The sequence below is a fragment of the Corvus kubaryi genome, unplaced genomic scaffold (assembly GCF_017639235.1).
Source record: "Corvus kubaryi isolate FWS band 111438036 unplaced genomic scaffold, C.kubaryi_AGA036_p1.0 37387, whole genome shotgun sequence".
NCBI lineage: Eukaryota > Metazoa > Chordata > Aves > Passeriformes > Corvidae > Corvus > Corvus kubaryi.
The window spans coordinates 13,539,188-13,560,439 of NW_024581129.1; the positions used below are offsets into that span (position 1 = coordinate 13,539,188).

Sequence of the window (21,252 nt, forward strand, 5' to 3'; positions counted from 1 at the left end):
TCCAAACCATCCACTGAGAACTGAACTTCTTGATTTGGTTACAACACTGCATTAAAGAGATTTAACCCTGGCAGCCCCGCAGCCCCAGCTGTGGGATTCTTGCTGCTGTCCTGGCAATGAGCAAACGGAGCACCACTGGTCACCCATCAGGACTCTCTTCCCAACCCAGAGTTAAGGCAGAGTAACATCACCGGCAGTTCCCAGAGCAGACAACAGCCCTTGATTTCAGAATCCCCCAGTGCTGCTGTCCTCAGTGCCTTTATTTGCTTAGTGCCAACAAAGAGAGGCCCTGCTGGGTTTGGGGTTTGGTATTCGGATATTCCCATAAACCCAACGATACTCCTGCAGCCCCACACCATAGCAGCATGGGAGCCTTGTGTACTTCAGAGGTTGGAGGAGGAGGATTTTGCATCCTGAAGTGCTGGAACAACGAAGAGGAAGGTGCTTTGGGTCCGGGGTCCCATTCCAGCACCGTTTCCTTTCGGGTTTAACCACAGGTTGTCAACCTCTCCTGGGGTGCAGGGCTGGGGCTGGTGGAGGTTTGGTTATTGTGCAGTGTCTCAAGGAGCCGGCGTGTCCTGACTGAGCTCTGCCCTTGCACACAGCTGAGCAGGGAAGAGAGCAAGGATGGGCAGGGTCTATAAAATTGGGAGAAAGAAGTGACAGGGAGAAAGGGAACGACTCTGAGACAATAACATAACACTAGAAGGCATGTAAACAATTCTGGTTCATGTTAGCTCCTTGACTGTAGGAAAAGGAACACTAACACACCTTAACTGAACCAAGAACCCTAACAATGGTTTCAGGAATACATTCTTCGGATGCAAGAGGTATTTGCAGAATTACTACCTGAAAGTTGGAAGTGCAATCCACTACAGGGAGGGGGGAGTTGTAACCTAGGGAGAAGGAAGCTCCTGGAAAACTGTGCACTCAAAACCACCTCACATTGCTGCTCATCAGGAACAGCCTCCAAACAGGCAACAGCATCTGTGGCACAGGGATTTGGGGTGAGGATCCCCTGGTTTGTTGTGTGCTGGCAGATTGAGCGAAGAAGATGAATTCTGAACAGCTTTCCTATCAAATGGAATACTGACATGCATAAAACAGCAGCTTTGCAGGATCAGTGTGCAGAGTTCTGTTTAACTGAGATCCAGAAATCTCACACACTCACATCTGACAAAGGCTTCAAGGGCTCCATGCTGAACACGGAGTGGAGATGGATCTCCACCAGCTGAATAGGAACTCCACAATATTTATTACTCATACCCCAAAATCACATGAGGGTAAGAAGAATCAATACATTCTGACTCAAGTTCAGATGGAAAGACTTGGAGCCCCCAGCATCACGCAGCTAGTGCAGCACAGCCTTTCCCCAGCTCTTCGCTGGCTGATCAACTTCTTTTGGGCATAAAAATCCTTTCACTTTATTTCATGTCAGAGGGAGTTGGCTGAACTAGAATAGTTGAACGGTCAGTATGATCCACAGCAGGGCATCAAACACCAGAGAGGGAGGTGGTGGAAGCATGCAGAGGGCAGACTGGCACAGCCTAAGCCCCCGATCCCACAGCTCCTCCCGTGCAAGCAGCTCCCGGGCTCCCGCAGGCCTCTGCTCCCAGGAACCTGCATGGAGTCATCCACAGGACTGGGAAATGATTGTGCTTCTCAGCTCACTACAAGGACTCTTTTCCCTATTCCTGCTTTCAGCAGCAGGAAGGGAGCACGCTGTTCTCTTCCCTGCTGCAAAAGCACAGTGTGTGTGTGTGTGTGTGTGTATGTGTAAAAATCCTGAAAAATACTGTGCAGCACCATTGGTTCAGTCTGGAGGGAAGCTGGGATACTCAACTGTGTTTGGTGGCTTCCGAAGTGTCATCAGCTTGGAAACAAATATTGCCTAAGGTAACATCCTCACAGTGGTTGGTAGTTCAAAGAGGCTCAAACACTGTCTTATTACTCCTGTTAAACCCATGAACAATTCATCTCTCCCGGTCTCTTCCGCACGCAAAAATTCCCAAACGAAATAAAAAAAACCCAAACAGGAATAAAATAAATAAATAAATAAAGGCATTCCCAAAACATTTATTTTGCTTTGCTTCTCTCTCTCTCTCTCCAATCAGCTCAGAGACACCGATATCACCTACCTTCGCCCACTGAGCCGCATACGGAGTTGGGAGCCCTGAACTGCAGCACTCCTGTGGTCTCTCCTCTGCTTCTGGAAACCTGTCCCCAGAGCTGGCACTGTCCCAACCCTCCTTCCGTTCCCACGTTATCAGTAACTCATTGGCTATATGGAAAAGAAGTGTATCCAAAGCACACGATGGCACATGGAGGCTGCAGAAAGCATCGGGAAAGGAGAACAGGATGACAGCAGCTGTTCCTCCTGCCCTAACTAAAGGCTGAGCCACGGCACAGCTCCCCCTCCAGCCCGACCCAAAGTGTGTCACCCCTCGCCCAGACATTCTTGTGGTGCACTACTGGCACTTTATAGCAGTCTCATATGGTAGATACATGCACATGTCTGTGTGTTACATACAAAAGGTCTGATAACAGTAAAACATTGTTCCGAGAGATATAAAAAACCCAAGGAGTTGCATTAGCCAAAAAAAGTGTTTTGTGAGAAACAACAATAAAAATGATATAACCACAGCTTTTCTTTTCTTTAAAATTAGATAAATACCCAAAGCTATGATTTCACTTGGGGCCTCTGTACCTTGACAGGGAGTCCAATGGAGTATATCTGAAGGCACTTAATATCCTCTACTCAGCTGTAAGATGGTTGCACAGGGAGCTGGGGAGCTTGGGATGTGATTTGGGGCATGGAGGAGAGAGATGGATGAAAACAAGCCCTGAAGAGCCATGATCCACACAGCCCCAGGCGCCGAAATGAACACAAACGTACAACCCAGGTGTGGAGAAGGTCTCTCTTGAAAAAGAAAACTGCCAATTGCAAAAGTCTGTGTGTTTTTATGGACAGAGTACTTCATGCAACTCTGACAGTTCATCATACACTCTTAGAGATATTTAACTTTGTCAGTTCATCGACCTCCTCAGTCCCCGCTTCCTCACAGTCATCCTTCTCCGTGGCTTTGCCAAACCTGCACCTCTCCTCTGCCTTCACCACGTCTTTCTGGAGCTTCTTGGCAGAAGGAAGGACGTCCTTGGCTTCTGAGTTATCTGTGCCATGGGCTATCTTATCAGAATTCTGTACAGAAGGCACCAGGTTGGCAATCTCATCCGTTGGAGACCGCCCAATGCTGCCATCCACTTGAACCCGAATGTCTGGAGATATGGACAACTGGTGATGTGGCACGATCCCGTTGTCCATGCACTTGGGGTAAAGGTAGGTCTTCATCTGACCCTTCCCCTTCACATTGACTGTCCCCCTGTAGTCAAAGTCATACCCCATCTTGTTGAGGATGCGGTAGCTCTCCTCACTCACCTGTATGCGGCACTCGACGCCGGTGGTGTCCATCCTGCTGGCGATGTTCACAGTGTCCCCCCAAATGTCATACAACAGCTTGGTGGTGCCAATGACCCCGGCCGTGAGGGGGCCGTGGTTAAAGCCGATCCGGAGTTTAAAATTAAACCACAGCATGTTGTTGTTGAAGTCATCCACCACCCGCATCATTTCTTTGGCAAATTCAAAAAGGGTCTGCAGGTGCCCGTGGGGATGGCTGCTGTCCTGGCACTGCGAGGTGTTCAGCCCCGACGCCGCCATGTAGGTGGCCCCGATGGTTTTGATCTTCTCGATGCTGCTGTAGTGGGGTTTGCTCAGCAGCTCGTCGAAGTCCCCGATGAGCTCGTTCAGGACTCGGTAACACTCCTTGCCACCCTCGTAGTTCTCCTCGTAGAACTCGCTGAAGTTCACGATGCTGGCAAAGATCACCCCGCCGCTGTCGTGGTTTTTGGAATAGCTCTGGGACACCTTCAGCTGCTCAGCCACGTGGTACGGGATAATATTCCTCAGCAGCCAGTCAGCCTGATCCCTCATGCTCTGGATCTTGGTGCGGTGCAGATCGGCCTCCACGTCCCCGTGGTAGTGCAGCCGGTAACTGACCTCGAACTCCCGGTTCAGGAACCAGACCAGCAGGAGCAGCAGGAAGGACACCAGAACCACCTCCTGACCGATCAGCTCCGCCGGCCGCCTCGTGTCACTCGGCAGCGAGCTGTTGCACGGGCTCTTTCTGGAGCTGCACAAAGGGAAGAACACACAGGTGCATTTTAAGTTAGGGCATTGCCATCCCTGCTCCACAGTTAGAAATCCTCTGCTGGAAAAGGAAGTGTGGGAAGTGCAGTTACATACTAAATTATAAAATATGCATTGAGAACTTCATCTGCTGTTAAGAAAAAGTCAGAGAATTAATTTAATTCTTAAACTCACCGAGTACATCCTTAAACCCACCAAGTATTTTCTTATCAGCAGGTTCAGTGGCACAGAAGTTGCCCAATTCTGTTTTAAGGACTTCACCAAGGGAACAGTTATCATTGTATCTAAATATATAACTAAAAGCACTGCATATAAGTATGTACCTGTGTGTGTGTTTAGGTATCTGAGTGCACTGAATGTCTGTATGTGGGGGTGTGTGTGAGTTTTGTGGAATTTATCTGGTTCTGTATTTTTTATTACCTCCAATATTCAGAACCAGCTGCTTTACACTCCCATGCCTTTCCCTTGTGTCCTCATCAAGGGCCAGGAAGGGTTTGGAAGAAGACAACCCTGTAAAAGACACATCATGGAGAACTCCCATGGCAGGGGGTTGGAACTGGATGAGCTTTAAGGTCCTTCCGACCCAACCCAGTCTGTGGTTCTGTGAACTGCAAGAAAGTGGAGAACGTGCAGCTCTGTGCTGACACCTTTCTATGATAAAACCACTTAAGCTCTTCATGGTGGAGAAAGTTTCTCAAAGTGCCAAGATTACATAAAATAATCAAAAATTCCTGTCTGCCATAGATTGGGAGCAATATTTCAGATCCTTTCAACAGTTCGCTGTCTGCCTGTGCAGATTATGAGGCGCTGATGGCGCATCTGCCAGTGCTACACCCCCCTGAACGAGGAGACATCTGCACTCCCCAATCTCAACTTTCTGGAGAGATGCAAAGACACAAATTGAATCTGAGAAGGCCCCACCTATGCAATCCCAGAAGCGAAGGCTAAACGCAGCCAGCTTGGCATGCAGTCATTTCTACAGGGATCCAACTGCATTTTTTGGATAAAATTATGCCAAAGCTTAAGGTTTGATATGAGCAGACACGCGCTGAAGTTTTTCAAGTTAAGAGACGGTTTGAAAAGGAAAAGCATCACATCAGCCTTTCTCCTGGAGAGCCAGAAAGGAATCCATACCCAGCACCTGCCTGCATTTCTCTGGAAAGGTAGAGAGAGATTAAAACTCAGAGCACAACTGGAACAAGAGCTCAGGAAAGAGAAGGCTGAATTTGTTACTATAACATATGAAAACATTTCTCAGTTCATTTTGTTGCTTCATGTCCATGGGGGACAGGCTTCCACTTTGGAAATATTTTAGAGTTGAACTTACAGGCACAGTTTCTTTCTCTGAGTTTCATTCTCAAATACCTGATTGACAGAAAAGTGTGATGAAACAAAACCACAGCACAGCTGTGAGACAGATGAACGTGCCCCATATCCAAAAACATTTCTCTGTGCCACGTTCTTTGTATCTACTAACTTTTTTCACAGAAAGCCTATGAGGAAAAATCTTCCTGTGAGTGAAATATTTACAATACAGAGTGTGCAGGTTGAATTTCAGATGAAAGATAGGACAAATTACATTGGAAATTACTTCTTCTGTTTTCTAGCATAAATATACTTCTCCCAGCAGAAGTGAAGGTGTATATTCATTTTATTCCCTCTTCACAAGGGGATCATGAAAGGAGATGTCTCAACTCAAAGTAGGGCCCCACCATCAGGTTCCTGTAATTGCTGTACCAAGACACTCCTTCCTCCCTTATTCTCAACAGAACCTCTGTTATGAACCCGTTTATTTCCTCCCTTGAAAGACAAGTCAGAGACTAAGACATAAACATGGTTTAGTGATGGCCTTGGCTGGGTTAATGGTTGGACTCTATGATCCTTGTTGGTCCGTTTCAACTCAGGATATTCTACGATTCCCTGATCTTGGAGGTCTTTTCCAGCCCAAAATATTCCATATTCAATGACTTGAAGGGAACAATTCCTGAAATACAATCCTTGCTACCTATTTTGGAGGTGACAAAATGCCCTCCCAGCTTGATGGGCTTATAAAACAAAATGAAGGAAGGGAAGGTAAGAGAAAAGATCTTGGAAAGAAAGAAGAGGTTGGGGAAAGTGAGGAAGGAATCTGGAATAAGGAGCACAACTCAGGTTTTTCTCTGAATCTGAGTTCATTATTTCACACATCTTGTGTGAAGATCTGCAAGAGGACCTGAGCAATGACTCTGTTACTGCTCTGAGAGTACGAGTCTGATCCAGATAATCCGCTCTAACATCAGCCACACGGATTTATTTAAGTCATTAAAGGCTTTTTATTTACAGTTTGCTGTACAAAACACTCCTCAAAGTACTTTAACTCCTCCTCAGTGAATTAGGTGAGCAGCACCAATGTTCTGTCAGGAACAGTGGAAGGCAGAATCTGCCTTCAGGGAAGGAGCTGCTGCCTCCCATTCCCCATCCCTGGAGCGTTGGCACTGGGGAGCTCTCCATGATCTGCTCAGCGGGGCCTGACCTCGTTGGCTCCTGAGATCTGCATGTGCAGGGAGTGACTGGCTGTGCACTGACCTCCTTTCGTTAATGGGGGAAGGGGCTGGGATCCCAAGAAGAAGATGCAGTGGCTTCTCCAGAGCAGGCACCTTTATCCCAATGTGACTGCATCAGTATGGAAAGCCCCGATTCCAGCCTGAAGGAGAGAGCGACTGCATCGTCCTCATTTGGAAATCCAGTCTGTGGAGGCTGCAGTGAGCAGGGTACAGGACCTACAGGACTGTAAATCACTTCCCCCAGGCAGCAGTCATGACCTGGAGTCACCCTTTGGAACAAAAAGCAGAAGAACTCCCCCACACCTCCAACAGAAAAGATCAACCCCCCTCCACAACCTTTCTCAATTCTACTTTTTATGAGGTTCTGCAGCAGAAAACTGATTTTAAAAGTCATTCAAATTGAAATCTTGAGCTGACAATGTTTCTTTAACTCAAACTGGTGAAATGCTGCCTGGCACAGCCCCCTCACTATTAACTTGGCACCTCCATCCAGGCTGTGAACATGGAACAAGTGAGACTCCGGAGATAGAATCTCCTTTGGCTTGATCACAAATCAAAAAGATAATGGCTTTCCACTTAACAGAGCTTTTTGGAAAGCCAGTTTGCTTCTGAGCCAGTAACCCCTGTTTGGATTTGGGTATCTTGCTATACTGAAAGAGGATGCCTCTGCCTGATAAACCTGAGAGAGGAAAGCAAGGGAGGAACAATGTGGAAAAGGGGATCAAACTGCTGCTTTCCATGAAAAACGTGCAGTGGATTCCTATAAACCCTTCCCTACAACCAGGTGATGTCAGTCTCCACTCAAGTGGCCCATTGCTGTTCCCCCTTGAGCAGCCACACTGGAAAGTGACACATCCCACCTGCTCTGAGGTGAGAAAGGAATGAAAATGAGAAATATTTCCTGCTTAAAAGACAAAGCTCACGGTTGTATCCTTTGGGCTGAAGAACTGGGCTGCCTGGAAAACAAGGCAAACTCCGTATTTTTATTTACAGACAGTCCAGAGATGAACCCTGTGCTAAGACTTCATTACCATTACTGCTGTCTCTCTTCCCAGGCAACATTAATATGATCTCTATTCTTGATCAAGGAAAGGGAACAACCTCATTAAAAGAAAACATAAGCTTGTCTAGCCCTCTTAGAACACAGGAAAACTTTTGTGGGGTAAGCCAGGAACCTGATTTATTTAATTCTGGCAGAAAGGTGCAGCAAAACATTTTGTTAGGTGAAGGGAGTATCACCTTTTTATTAGTTCACCACCAGAAGAAAGGGGAAATTCTGTACTCTAGAAATGTGATATACAATAACATACAGCAAAAGAGCCCTGAAAAAAGAAGCCAAATTCTGTTTAGTGGTAGAACAGGATTAACTCCCAGTTCTCTCTTTTAACTTCCAATATTTGTTAATGTACAAGTTTGGGCAGGGTCAGGCCAGGGGAGCTGGACTGAAGGGCAGTGCTGAGCAGAATTAGCACATGGGTCTTTTCCCCAGCTGAAGGAGCACAGACAACATCCTAATAAAAAGTGAAAAATTAAGTTTAGAAATGTTTAATGAGTGAGGCATTTTGCTCACTGCCTTACTTGGCCTTTAGATCACAAGCCAAGCTTTGCAAAGGAGGCAAAGCTCACTCCACACCTGCTCACAAGAGACACCTCCATGGTTTGGTCCTCAGCAACTCTCACCTTCACCTGTCATGAGTAAGAAGTTACATATTTATGGAAGAAAAGTATCTGCAGGAAAACTATGCTTGACAGGTGATCTTTTCACAGATTTCTATCACTAAGGGGAAGACCCAGTTGTCAATGATTTAAGGCAGGATGAATTATTGATCAGTGATTAGCAGCTGGCCAGGAGCCTGCTGAGCTTCTGGGGAAGAGATTTGTAATGCTGAGCAGCACAAAAGCTCCATAAACTAAAAATAAGGATCAAAACTCTAAGGAGCCAAACTCAGGCTGATCCTAAGACACTACTGGAGTGATCACCACACTTTTAATGTTTACAAAAAATAAAAAGCTGCCTCTATTCTTTTGGCTTTAAATTTCCATTCTGGATTCAATGAACTGGAATTCTGTTAGAAAAATGAACTTTCACAAATCAAAACCAGGAAAAAGGAAAACCCATGTAAGAAAAGCCAAAGCCCCCCCAAACCCGAACACTGTAGTAAGTGCTGAGTCCTTGGTGAAGAAATACCCAAAGAAACACAGTCCTCACCCCTCTGTACTAAACCCCACGTGTTTTTCTAAGCTACCACATCATTTGTAGAGATGAAAGTTATTAAAAAGTAATTTTGTTTTGACACATCCTCCCAGGAAAAGCAACATGCCTCCGAAAACCCCTTTTAGATGCATTACCAAGTCACACATCCACAGTTCAATCCAACCCAACACAGCCCAAATATTGCCCCCAAATTGGCAATTAGCAAACACAGACTTGTCTAATACCAAAGACCAGTAAAAACACTTAAAAATGGTACTGAAAAAACTTGAAATAAACCCATAGGAAACTCAACACTAAAATAATCAGAGTGAGTCTTTAACACATTTATTTTAAGGGGCCATTAATAACCCAGGAAGGGATTTTTGTTTGCTTTGAAAGGCTAGGGGCTAAAATTTCCTTTGCTCTCAGTTTTATGACTCCCTGCTCTGCCCAGACGAGGTGACAGCCAGGCCCAGACTGTCACATCCCATCCTGGGAAGGCAGCTGGCTGCACATCCAGCTTTTCCAGAGGAAGCTCCTCTACACCAGGGAATTCTCACCTGCCCAGCTGTGAGAGCATCCAACTCACACTGCTTCTGAATGGTGCAAATCAGCCAAGGAAATCAAATAAACAGCTCGTGGTGCACAGATAATGCTCTAAAAACTGCTGCTACCAGAAAAACAGATGCTGTTTTAAATAGCTCCTCCATAGTTCTATTTCCCAGAAATTCAATTTAAGGAGAAAATATCATTACACAACTCTGTGACTGCAGCACCAGCCCTGATGAGTTTTGGTCATACCCAAGTCATCTGTAAAGGAAATTACACGAGGAGCTTAAACACAACTTGCTGAACCAATTTGTTGAATTCCCAAGTTATTACTGTGGATGCAAAGTTTTGCTACATATAATTCACTGAAAATGTTTCTATCCCTAAATATAAAGATGGTAATTGTATATAAAACTTACCTAAAGTTCTGTGCCAAATCTAGATGAGGAGTTTCCATGGAGCTGAAATGAAAAAAGCATTGATTTCAGAGGGAAAGTCAAAGCAATAAACAAACCATCCTGCAGCATTTCAGACAAAATTTTAAACTTCTCTATTACACAGACCAATAACTGCACTGCAGACCTGAGCAGCTTCACACAAACTTTGTCTGAACATGACTTATCTGTTTGGAAGAAGGAACCAGCCAGAGATGCAAATCCCTCTAAAGGGAAACTGGAACTTCATGAAGCCTGGAACAAGTAATTGTTAAACAATCCTATCTTACCTGGGAAATGGGGAAAAGCAATCCCAGAACTCTAAGACTCCATTATGCCTTCATCTTATGTGAGCACAAAGCACAAAGATTTTAAAAATAAAACACAAAAAGACAAACCCCAACCTTTCCAAACAAAAAACAAAAAGCAAACAAAAAAGGAAAAAAAAACCCAAAACCCAAAAAAACCCAAACAAAAAACCCCCCAAAAAACCAAAACCAAACCCAAACCAAAAATCCCTAAAACCCTAACACAGAACCTGTTTTTGAAGATGCCATTAGAGAAAATAAGTAGTTTGAGCACTTTTCTTACTTACTTGTATTACAAGTTCTCTCCTGCAATCAAGTAGCAAGAGAGTATCAACCTCTCAGGATTAGTAACAACTGGAAAAAGAAGTAAAGCTGCAGAATGGATCTGTCTGTGGTGCAGACAGGGCTGCAATTGCCACTGTGACAAAAAATATTATCAGAATCATGGTAAGAGACAAACAAAAAGATGATTATTAACAAACTGAAGTAATGAGTTTCACTAACTAAATCTGTATGACTTTTGTTTGGGATCAATTCTGTCAATCACCTTTTCAGACCTGCAGTTGAACAGCTCTATTACTTGAAATACTTATTTTTGATGGATGAAGTAACAACATATTCCATGATTTCTGAACTTTGCCCATTAATGGTCACTGCTGTTCACACCACAGGTGGAAACACCCCATCATTAGTAACTTTTATTAAGACAATGGGATTTCTTAACATTCATAGAGCCCCTTTATACTCAGCAGAAGCTGATGCTGTGACCTGACACAACAGCAAGGTCTCCACCTCTCAGCTTTGGAAGAGCCATTCCCAGCCCCTTAATGAAGTTGAAATGCAGGGAAAATCCCCAGTTCTGTGGCTTTCTTTCTGCACAAAGTCTTACCACAGAGCTTGTCCAGGAGTTATTTCATTACCCCTTTTACAAGGCTCTGCCAGGAAGCCCCAGGGAGCTCTGCGCAGACACGGCTGCAGGTTTGGGAGGGAACGAGCTCCAGGAACTCCTGCTGGGGGAATTAGGGAAGAGCAACCATGGAATCAAGAAATGGCATCAAGGGTCTGCTCTCCACTAATTCCCCTGGAAAACCAAACCTGGGGTGGAGCTCGGAGCCAGGTGGGGATTGGCCTCTGCTCCCAGGGAACAAGAGACAGGACAAGAGGAAATGGCCTCAAGTTGTGCCAAAGGAGGTTTAGATGGATATTAGGGAAAAAAAACGCCTTCAGCAAAAGCCCTGGTGGAGTCCCCATCCCTGAAGGGATTTAAAAGCCCTGTGGATGTGGCACTTGGGTTAGTGGTGGCCTTGAGGAAACAGCTGGACTCGATGGTCTCAGAGGGCTTTTCCAACCCCAAGGGTTCTGTGACTCCACAATTCTCAGGGAAGCTGTGGCTGGCCAGTGAAAGCACCAGCACTACAAAGGCAAAAGCCAAGGGGAGAAGTCTTTGTGACTGGGAGAGGCCCACTCAGTGCTGGGGGACAGATGATGATGGTTCACCGGGAACCTGAACCCAATGGGACAAATCCATGAAGAGACAAGGGAGGCTCCAGAACCCAAACACTCCTTTTCTGCACTGGAGCTGGAGAGAACTCCTCTGCCCTCCTTGTCCAAGTCCTTTACAGACAGACAAGAAAGGGATTTTTCTGTAGTCAATATGATCTAGAGATCATTTGTCAACTGACTCCAGCTCCAGGATATTTTTTTCGCAGGACTTTTTCCCTTCAGCCCTTACAGCCACCTCAAATCATAGATGTGAACAGGTGTAAGGGGTCACTTTTATTCTCCCTTTTTTAAAATATAAATTTGATCAAAATTAAAAGAGACCACTGAAGACACTTAAAGAGGGAATTAAAGTTAAATACTCACTAAAACATGTATCTGCAAACTCTTTTTGGTTTGTTTGGGGTTTTTTTTTCACGTTTTTCACCTTATGATTCAGCAGGTCTCTGAAGGAGAGGAACTGAGGAGAAGACCTTGCTAAGTCCATCCCAAGAGAGGGTCCTAAGCCACTGAGAAGTACAAGTTGATTATAAAATTTTCCCAACAGGAGCAGAAGGCTGGAAAGACCCCCTTGACTCTCTTGGCAAGAAAATAGCAGGAGAATATTGCAAACAAGTTCTTGTGGAAAATTGTTTATCAGAGGAAAACTGGAAAAACTTAAGGTTATTGCACAGAAACTGCATTATCTTGATTCCTCTGGTTACTGTTCTGCAGAGTCCTCTGAAAAGGCAGGAAACTGAGAATGGAACTGGGTATTAGATCCCATTAAACCTAAGCACCTGCCTTCCACACTGGAAAATGCATTGAGGAAGGAGGTGGAAGAAGAATACGTGGTTCCTAAGGGCAAAAATAAATCCAGAAGGGTGGTGGGGAGCAGTTGGGCTCTCTGGCACCACCAAATACCTGGGAAATTCCTTAATAAAATAGATTTTCAAACTAGTGGTGAAAGGCAATTCTGTGGGTCTGTAACTGTGTCCTAGAAACACATCAGGAAGGACAGAGTATCACACAGAAGAGGGCCCCCTGAAATCCTTCAAAGAAATAAATAATGAAGAAATAAAATCATTAAAGTTGAGATGCTGGAGAAAGTCATGGCAGACAGCAAAATCCTGTGCATCAGACCCTTGTTTCCCTGGGGAGAAGCCCAGATCTGTTCCCCTGCAGCCGCGGGGTGAGGCTCACCTGGTGGGGCACAAGGAGACGTAGAGCAGGATGAGCAGCACTGCTCCCACCACGGTTGCCAGCAGGGATCTCATCCAGGAGCTGAGCTGGCAGAAGTTACAGTACTGCACAATGGTGATGAGAATGGCACAACACATGAACATGGTGTACTGCAACAGAGAGAGAGACGGGAGTTAACAGCTGCCCAGGGCCCTTCTGCACATCCACGCCGGCAGGGAAAGGGGGACAGCGGGGAGAAGGGTCTAACTCCGCCTGGATGATGGGCACAGGGAGTGATCCCACGTGAAGATGGACATCTTCCCTTCCAGGAGCAAGAAAACCTTTAGCACAGGTGGTTTGTCACCACTTTCCCTGGATGGAGTATTTTATCACACACCCGTTCTTTCAGCGATGCCCAGCGCCTCCAGCTTACCTTTGCCAAAAGCTCAGTGCCTCTTCTTCTTCCAAAAAAGGGAAAAAAAGAAGGTGAAAATTCCTGGCAACCCCCTCTCCACTGCTGGGGTTAGATTCTGCCTGCTTTAAACTGAGTATTGAAATTCCATTGCATTGCAAGTGCAGAATGCAATTTCACCCACCTGCCTGCTTTTAAAAACACTTCTCAGAGAATGTTCTCAGACTGTCCTGTAACAGCTGAACTCAGGTAAGGAAAGATCTGCCTTGGTGACAAAAGGCAGCTTCAGTCACTGGCAGCTCGATAACACGGCCACTTGTGCCAATTTGAAAGGACAATTTCACATTTTCTGCTCCAAATGCCCCATCTCAAAACCCCTTTACCTTTCCACAACTTTACTGGATAAAGGAAAGGAGGTGCAGGACAGATGCATCGCCCAGAGCACCTTCATTTCCCCAGGTACAACCTCATGGTGCTCAAAACTCTCAAGTTGATGTGCCAATTTTGGTTTCCCAAGAATATTCATGACCATCCAAGCTAAACCAGAGACTCTGCACTGGGATTAAGGAGTTCTGGTCTAGCTTTATGCTGTGTTTTACAGCATGAAATGATCATTCTCTCCCCTTCTCTCTCCCTTTAGGTGTCCTGTGCAGCTGAAGCGCAGACTCTGCAGCCTGGCAGTCCTGTGGCATAACAAACAAGCATGTGATTGAGAGCAGACACAGTGTATGGGAAAATCCTTACATCATTCACCATTTTTAAACCACAAGCACAACTGTTGGTTTTTTAAACGACTTCAAAATGGATAAAAGGAATTTCTGAAGTGTCCATAAAAAACCATAACTTTAACTTACTTTTTTCCCCCCATTTCAGGTCTCCTAAAGTGGCAGAGCACTGGTTCTCACTCCAAGTGATGGCCCAGCATGAAGCCAGCCTATAGAGGGTCAGGATGTGCTGGATTTTACTATGGATGCATGGCTTTGGAAAGTTTTTTTTTTTTCATGGCTGTTTTTGTTAATTTTCTTCTTAATTATTTTATATCCAGGGAGGCTATAAAATGCTATGAATAAAAAAAAACTTTGCAAAACCATGTCATAGTAAAGGAGGACACTTACCTGACCCTCTATAGATTGACTCCATTTCCTAGAGCTCCGTGAGTGTGGAAACACTGAGCACAAGCCGAGTTGGGACATCTCTTGGAGAGTGAGCCAACAGCCCCACGACTCTGGAGCACCTGCAAGAGGAAAGAAAGCAAAGTTCATTCTAAGTTTGGTGATGAAAATCACCATTTTGCTGCTGCTGCCTGAAGTGTTTTGACTCATCCTGACCTGCTGTATTGAGAACACACTCATGAAGTGGTTCTTCTGACCTTATCTGGAACATTTGGAGAGATGATCAAGGATGGTGATGAATGGGATGGTATCAAAATCAATGGACATATTTGAGAGATTTAAAGGTTTTCAGCTCCCTTCCCTCGAGGAAAACATTCCTACAGTTAGTTTAATCATGCAGGGGAAAGACCATCATTAAACTGAATTAACAAAAAAAATCAATTTACAGCTTAAAAATTCTTAACTAAAGTTCCAAAAGGTAGAAGCTGCAGTTAAGCATGGGATGCAACCGAATGTCAACCACACCCTCCTGTGGCTGTGATAACCACGGGATGTGTGTTTAAATCAGCAAGGACCAAAAAACGTGTGGTCACACGTTCCCATGGAACAAACACTTCCCGGTACCCAGGAATAAGCTGTGATAGGAAGAGTGAAGAGGATCTGGTCATTACCTACACCCAGGGCCCTGAAATAGCAAGAGCTTTGTGAAACAGAATTCCCTGAAGATCCTGGAAAGGAAGGATTGCACACTGTGCTGCCTAAGAGAAACCTGCAGAGAAACAATCTTTCATTTCCAGCTTGAGGCCATTTTATTCACAGTTTTAAAGCCTTGATTTTATGCTACAGTTGGCCTTTAAATTAAACTGTTCTTCCCCCTCCTCACTGCTGCCCATGGCAGGGGGTTGGAACAAGAGGTGCCTTCCAATCCAAACCGTTCTGTGATTCTATGAATGTTTAACCCCTTGTTCTCCCCTTCTGAGTGCTTTTAATAACAGAGACACCGAGTTCCCTATGGATCTCTGTGTCTGGGTTAAATACGCGAATTTCTTTCCATTCCTTTTCAGAAGGCAGCTATTGCTATTCCTTTAACCATTCCCACAGCCCCTGCAATGACCACTTCTAGGTACCAAGTGCTCTCTCTTCTTCGAGTTCCTTCATCTCACTCTGCAAAGCCCAAGCACCCCTCACTAATACTGTTCTCACTGTTGAGGTTCACTGATACAGCTTCTCTGACTCCAAACTCCAAATCCAGCCCAGGACGATAATCCTGAGATAAACCACTTGTGTTATCTGAAAAAAATTCCTGCAGAAGTGCTTGGTCTAAGAGGAAAAAGGTATGCAAGCAGCAGGAATTTCTAGGTATCCTCTCTTTTGTCTGAGAGCTTTCACCATGACTGTGTTTACATAACAAACTAGGAATTCCATCATCCACAAAGCCCCATCCCTCCAAGGGATCTGTATCAAGCAGATGTAAAGCAGGAGGGAGGTGGAGGAAGGAAGGCAAGCAATAAGCTTTGTTAGCTCCAAACCGTCACATTATGGAACGGAGTTCGACAACTTACATGTATATTTGTTTCAAAATCAGAGGTGAAGTGTGAAAAAACTGCAAGAGCTGGGAGAGAAACCAGGATTGCACCGAAAAAGTGTCGAGGCAGCCAGCCAGATATCACCTCCAGGAGACGCTTGGTGCAAGTCATCACCTCCTCCAGGAAGAACGCCATCCTGGAACACAGGAAATCAGGGATCCAGCTGTTAATGGCAGCACATCTTGTACCTCTCGTTTACCTGTAATAATACAGCTTCAAATCCATCACTGAGGCTCTGGGAGCAACCAAGGTGCCGTGCCACAGCACCTGCTGGTGATTCCAGGGAATAATCCAGCCTGGATTACCGAGTGTTTGCTCTGGTGAGGAAGGTCAGCAAAGGGAGGGAGAGCCTTGGGATGATGGCTTTGAGGAAGCAAATTGAAAGCCAAATTTCATTTCCTTGGAAGGTTAAGCACAGGGAAGACTCCTCTCCTTTCAAAAATAAAGCAGGCAGGGAGAGGGAAAGCTTTCACAAGTTAAAGTTACTGAAAATAACACCAGGAATGTTTGAGGAGCAGGGCAGTGCCAGCACCCATCACACTGCAACCCAAACCAGTTCTCCCAGTTGCAACCAGCCTGTCTGCAGGCAGGCTCCATTCCCTGTCATTAGGGAAGGGGAAGGGGAGCGTGGGCTGCGAGCTGGCAGCCTGGCAGGAGCTGAGCTGGAGGAGCTGAGCCCCTGGGAGGCCAGCTGGCACCCGCCCTGCTCCTCCTGAGCATCGCACGCCCAGCTGGATCCCACCAGCAACGCGCGAAGGAACGGCTCTCGCCTCGAGCTGCCGAGAAAACCACGGCCCCAACCTGTGAAGAGCTGAAGGAGCCAACTGGAAGAGCTCTGGAGAGCAGCTTACTGGAGATGCTTCTCAAATGAGAGCAGCTCTAATTGCTAAAATGAATAAGAGAAGGTAAAAGGATGCTTAATGCTCAAGGGCATTGCATAGAGAAGTAGTATTTATCCACAGAAATAAATCCTTGGGATAACTTCCTTCTCAAAGCTCACCATTTGTCACTTGAGAAAAATTGCAACTGCTGTTCAAGTGCATAATTATTTTTAAGACATAAAAAGGTGGTGTAGCACAGTTAGCTGCATCCAGAGCCATTAATGGGATGTGTGGAATTATCAGACTCAGGCCAGGCAGGTAATTCTGGACTACAGAGCCCAAAAAGTACAGAACCACACCTTTTTTTTGGACAGAGATGCTCACAGCCAAAAAAATCCCGAAGAACACACACTAAATATGAAATTCCCAGTCTCCAAAGTTACAGGGAGTTACCCATTATCACCTATATCTCTAAAAAGAGAAAAGATGCCCACTCATTTTTAACCCTGTTGTCTGAAACACAAGCTTTTACGCTGGATAAAAGCCTGACACAAACCAAGCTAAATTTAAATTTCTTTATGCCAGTTTGACACTCATTCCACACCTTTAAATATAAACTGTTTGCGAATGAGATTTTAATTGTCTGGTCTGGAATTCTGTGACTTGTGAACTGCGAGTATTTTGTGAAGCATCAAGAACTCTTCTCTAATTGCATGTGTTAAAATATGCAAATTATACTTAAATGCATGGAAAAAGAGAAATTTGGGAGGATGGAACACACTGTAATTCACCGGGAGCCCACGAGAGGGTGCTCACAGATTTGCCAGTTCCCAGTTTAATGGACATCCATTCACACTAAAAATTCTAACTGTATTCCATTGGAAAACAGAATTTCCAGCAAAGCACTGAAATGTAAAATCTGGATATAAAAGATTAAAAAAAAAAAAAAGCTCTCTAGAGTAAGAACTGGGGTTTCTGAAGAGTTACAGACTGCCAGAACTGTCCCTGTGCTCAGTGCAGCCCCGTTGTCCAGCACTGAGTATGTCTGAAATCAGCACCCAACTTTCTGTCTCTGAAAATAAACCCCCATTCTCCAACAGCCAATGGAAGGGCATTGGCATCTCCAGGGCTGAGCTGTGAGCAAGGAAAGGGGAAGGGATGCCAGGCCAAGGGCTCCCTGAACGCCCCGGTCCCTGCGAAGGCAGCCTGGTGCCACCTGTGCCCACGCTCTCCCGGCTCTCCGTGGCTCCCATCCCGGCTGGCACAGACCCCAGCTCTGTGGCACACGCCCAGCGCAGCTCATGTCTCTCACCCCAACCCACACACCAGGGACTCCACGGTTTGCATTTTCCTTTTTGCCAAGCCTCCATGCCAGGACAAATTCCTGTGGGAGCTATAGCAACAAATCCACGGGCGAACCCGATGGGTTAATCCCGCGATGAGGACGCTGCTTTATTTAGGCAGCTGTGTGTTTCAAAAAAGGCAGGTGCAAATTCCAGGGCAATGCCACATTTCTCCTGATAATCTTTACCTTCTTGCATTGATTTTTTTGCGATGGGGTTTATTGCAGAGCTCTGTGCTCCGGAATTAAACGACGGAATTCTCCTCCGTAACAGTGAATCCAGCCCAACGCTCCCAGCGCAGGAAGTCAGGAGTGCATTAAATCCAGACAGCAGTGAGAGCTGCAGACAGATTTAATGGCTACAGGGCAGTATCAGTAAATAATGCAGTGTCAGTGGGCAGCTCAACAGGGCTTAAATGCTAAAGCATCTGAGTTGTTTACACAAGCTGGAGTTCAAATTAGTAACTTTGACATAAATGATTAATGGCTAATGGAGACTGTTACCATCATTTCTGTATTTACTGGCAGTTTAAAATCAATTCCCAGAGTTCAAATCAAAAGCTTTTGGCATAGCAGCAATTTGGTGGGATATTAAATACCAGATGTTAGAAATAAATAAAGGCAAAGAGACTACATTGTTTTCCCCAGCATCAATATTCTGTATCAGTCGTGTTAACAGATTTGGTTCATTAAGCTCGAGGGACAGAAAACAACTTCTGCTCTTGGTCATGAGGAATTTAGGAAGATCCAAGTGTTGGCCAGAGGGTCTTGGCTGAGGACAGACGGTGGGTAGCACCTCAGCAAGGCTGGGAAGGTGAAGCACCTGGCAAAGGGCAGCTCTTTGGTCAGACAGCAGCACAATTTCCATTCTACTGCTGGATTGCACTTGCTTTCTTCATTCAGGAGACATTTTTTTTTGCTGTCTAGAAAGGTCCTTTTAAATGCATGAATCAACTGAAAGTGCTCCCACCTCTCACTCGCTTGAACAGGGCTAAACACCCACTCTTCTGGCCTCAACTCTTCACCCACAAGCCTTCCCTGAAGCACGCTATCAAAAGCAACACATTTTTTGTGAAGAAACTTATTTATAAGCAGCTTTACTCAAGGAAAAGATGTCAAAATTATCTAGTGAACAAAACTCCTGTATTTACACTAAATATTGGGCAGCTGTCTCTAACCCATATTCCTGCAGACCCACTCCTCAGACTCCCAAGTGAAATCTCACACACTGCTGTACATTCAATGACAATGATTTCCTTTAAAATACCAGAACTTTAGGATCTCTTACACTTCAGTTGAGCTCGTCAAAGTAGCTACATTTCAAGTGGGCAGAAGGACATTCTTCAGAGAACATTTACAGAGGAGATGACATCTTCCACGTGCTCACAAATGAAGCACCAATTTTTGCGTGCAGCTTTATACAATTAATTTTCAAGTGGCTCTTGTGCTAACAGTGGGATCCTCATCTATAGGTACTCCAATAATTTATTATCAGACACTTCAGAGGAATCAAAACATCCCTCTCCCTCGTAAGCTTTGCTCCATGAGGACTTTTGCTGTTGCAGAACTCAAATTTGAAGTCGTTTCTCACTGCCCAGGCTGTGACAGTGCTGTGCTCTCCTCCTCCCTCCCACAGCTGGACTGAAGGCTGAGCCACGAGAGCCAAGGGAGCCCTTGCTAGGCTGAGTCCTGGATTTAATTACAATTTAGGCTGCTTTAAAGACAGGGTGTTTAGCATCATGATAATGAAAATACAATGTGAAACTTAGGCAAGAATTTTCTGGTCTTAAAATAATCCCTTTTCCTGAAATTCTGGGATTGTGCCCAGCATTGTAGTCCAGTCTCCTCCCTGAAGATATCTTGGTGGTATTCTGTGATTGTCATTTGGGATGACATTTCTGCACAGGAAGTTTTGCACTGTTTCTGTGCCTAACGAGTGGTCAGAGGGAGCAGTCCTCACTCGGAAGAGGATTTGAAGAGGAAAAAGATGATTTTCACCTCCCGGCCCAGGGGAACTGTACAGAGTGTGTGCCTCAGGTTGTGGAGACGGGGTGGCCCAGAAGTGTATTTTAGGTATTTACTAAAAAGCAAATACATAATATAAATTCAAAACATCCCTGCTGGTCTGGAGGAGAGGGCAGGGAAAGGCAGTGGTCACAAACCCCATCCAGCTATTCCTGGTTCCCAGGGTAACCAGAAGACTCTGAGGGGTCTTGAGATCACTGGTCAGGTTGACAGCCCAGAGCTGCAGAAGCCAAACCCCTGCACAGCCACTCACAGACAAAAACACTTTGCCAACTCTTGACTATACAGACTGAAAACAACAATTTTCCTTCTCCTTAAGGAACCCATAAACCACCAATTATAGAGCAGGACTGGAATAAAACCTTATGTATCTACCTATAAATATTTCTAAGATTACAGCGATAATTTTTATAAATGTACAAAACAAGGCAAAAGCAATGTACTACAGGGAAAACAACAAACTGAAAAATACTAAAATGAAGTAAGAATTCACCTGTAAAGTGAGTGAACAGAAATTTTCTCCAAATACACTTGGACAGTAGAAAGCAGCACTTCTGGAAAGTGGTGGTTGAGCTGTTCCCAGCTGAACAAGTTAATGGCCACCAAACTCAGCCCACCTGAAAGAGCTGCCTGGGCACATTAAACTGCCTGAAAAACTTCTGCCCCACCCAAACCAGAGTGCAGAAACTTCTACAAAGGGGAAAATGCATTTCTGATGCAAGAGAGAGGACAGAGCAATAGTTAACCCAGTTTAGAATGAAATTTCTACCAGTTCAACCTCCTCCCAGTACAGCTCTTAACTCTGAATTTCTAGATTTTCCAAAAACTATTCAAATTGCAAAAACCAAACACCTCTGCTAAGAAATGCTATCTTTTAAAGCATTTCACAGATAACTTCTCTCTACTCCACATGCCAGCTTTGATGTAAATACACTTGCACACATTTATATGCCCAGTGAGGTACAAACTTCAGCATTAATTCGGTATTTTTTACCTCAACCCTGCAAAGTCAAAATAAGAGTGCAAACTCCCATCTCTTGTTTCCTTTGAAACAGCAGAAG

General features: G+C 45.1%; 1 protein-coding gene across 2 annotated transcripts in view; it reads right to left on the reverse strand.

Moving 5' to 3' along the window:
- Positions 1-2,056: 2,056 nt before the first annotated feature.
- Positions 2,057-21,252, reverse strand: part of ADCY9 (adenylate cyclase 9) — an 84,084-nt gene continuing 64,888 nt past the window's right edge. For both annotated transcript variants that reach the window (XM_042037711.1, XM_042037710.1), the window contains 4 exons: positions 15,980-16,139; positions 12,915-13,063; positions 9,910-9,951; positions 2,057-4,187 (listed from right to left, as the gene is read on the reverse strand). In XM_042037711.1, coding sequence (XP_041893645.1) covers positions 2,999-4,187; positions 9,910-9,951; positions 12,915-13,063; positions 15,980-16,139 — 1,540 coding nt within the window. In that variant the 3' untranslated portion in view covers positions 2,057-2,998. The remainder of the gene's footprint in view (positions 4,188-9,909; positions 9,952-12,914; positions 13,064-15,979; positions 16,140-21,252) is intronic.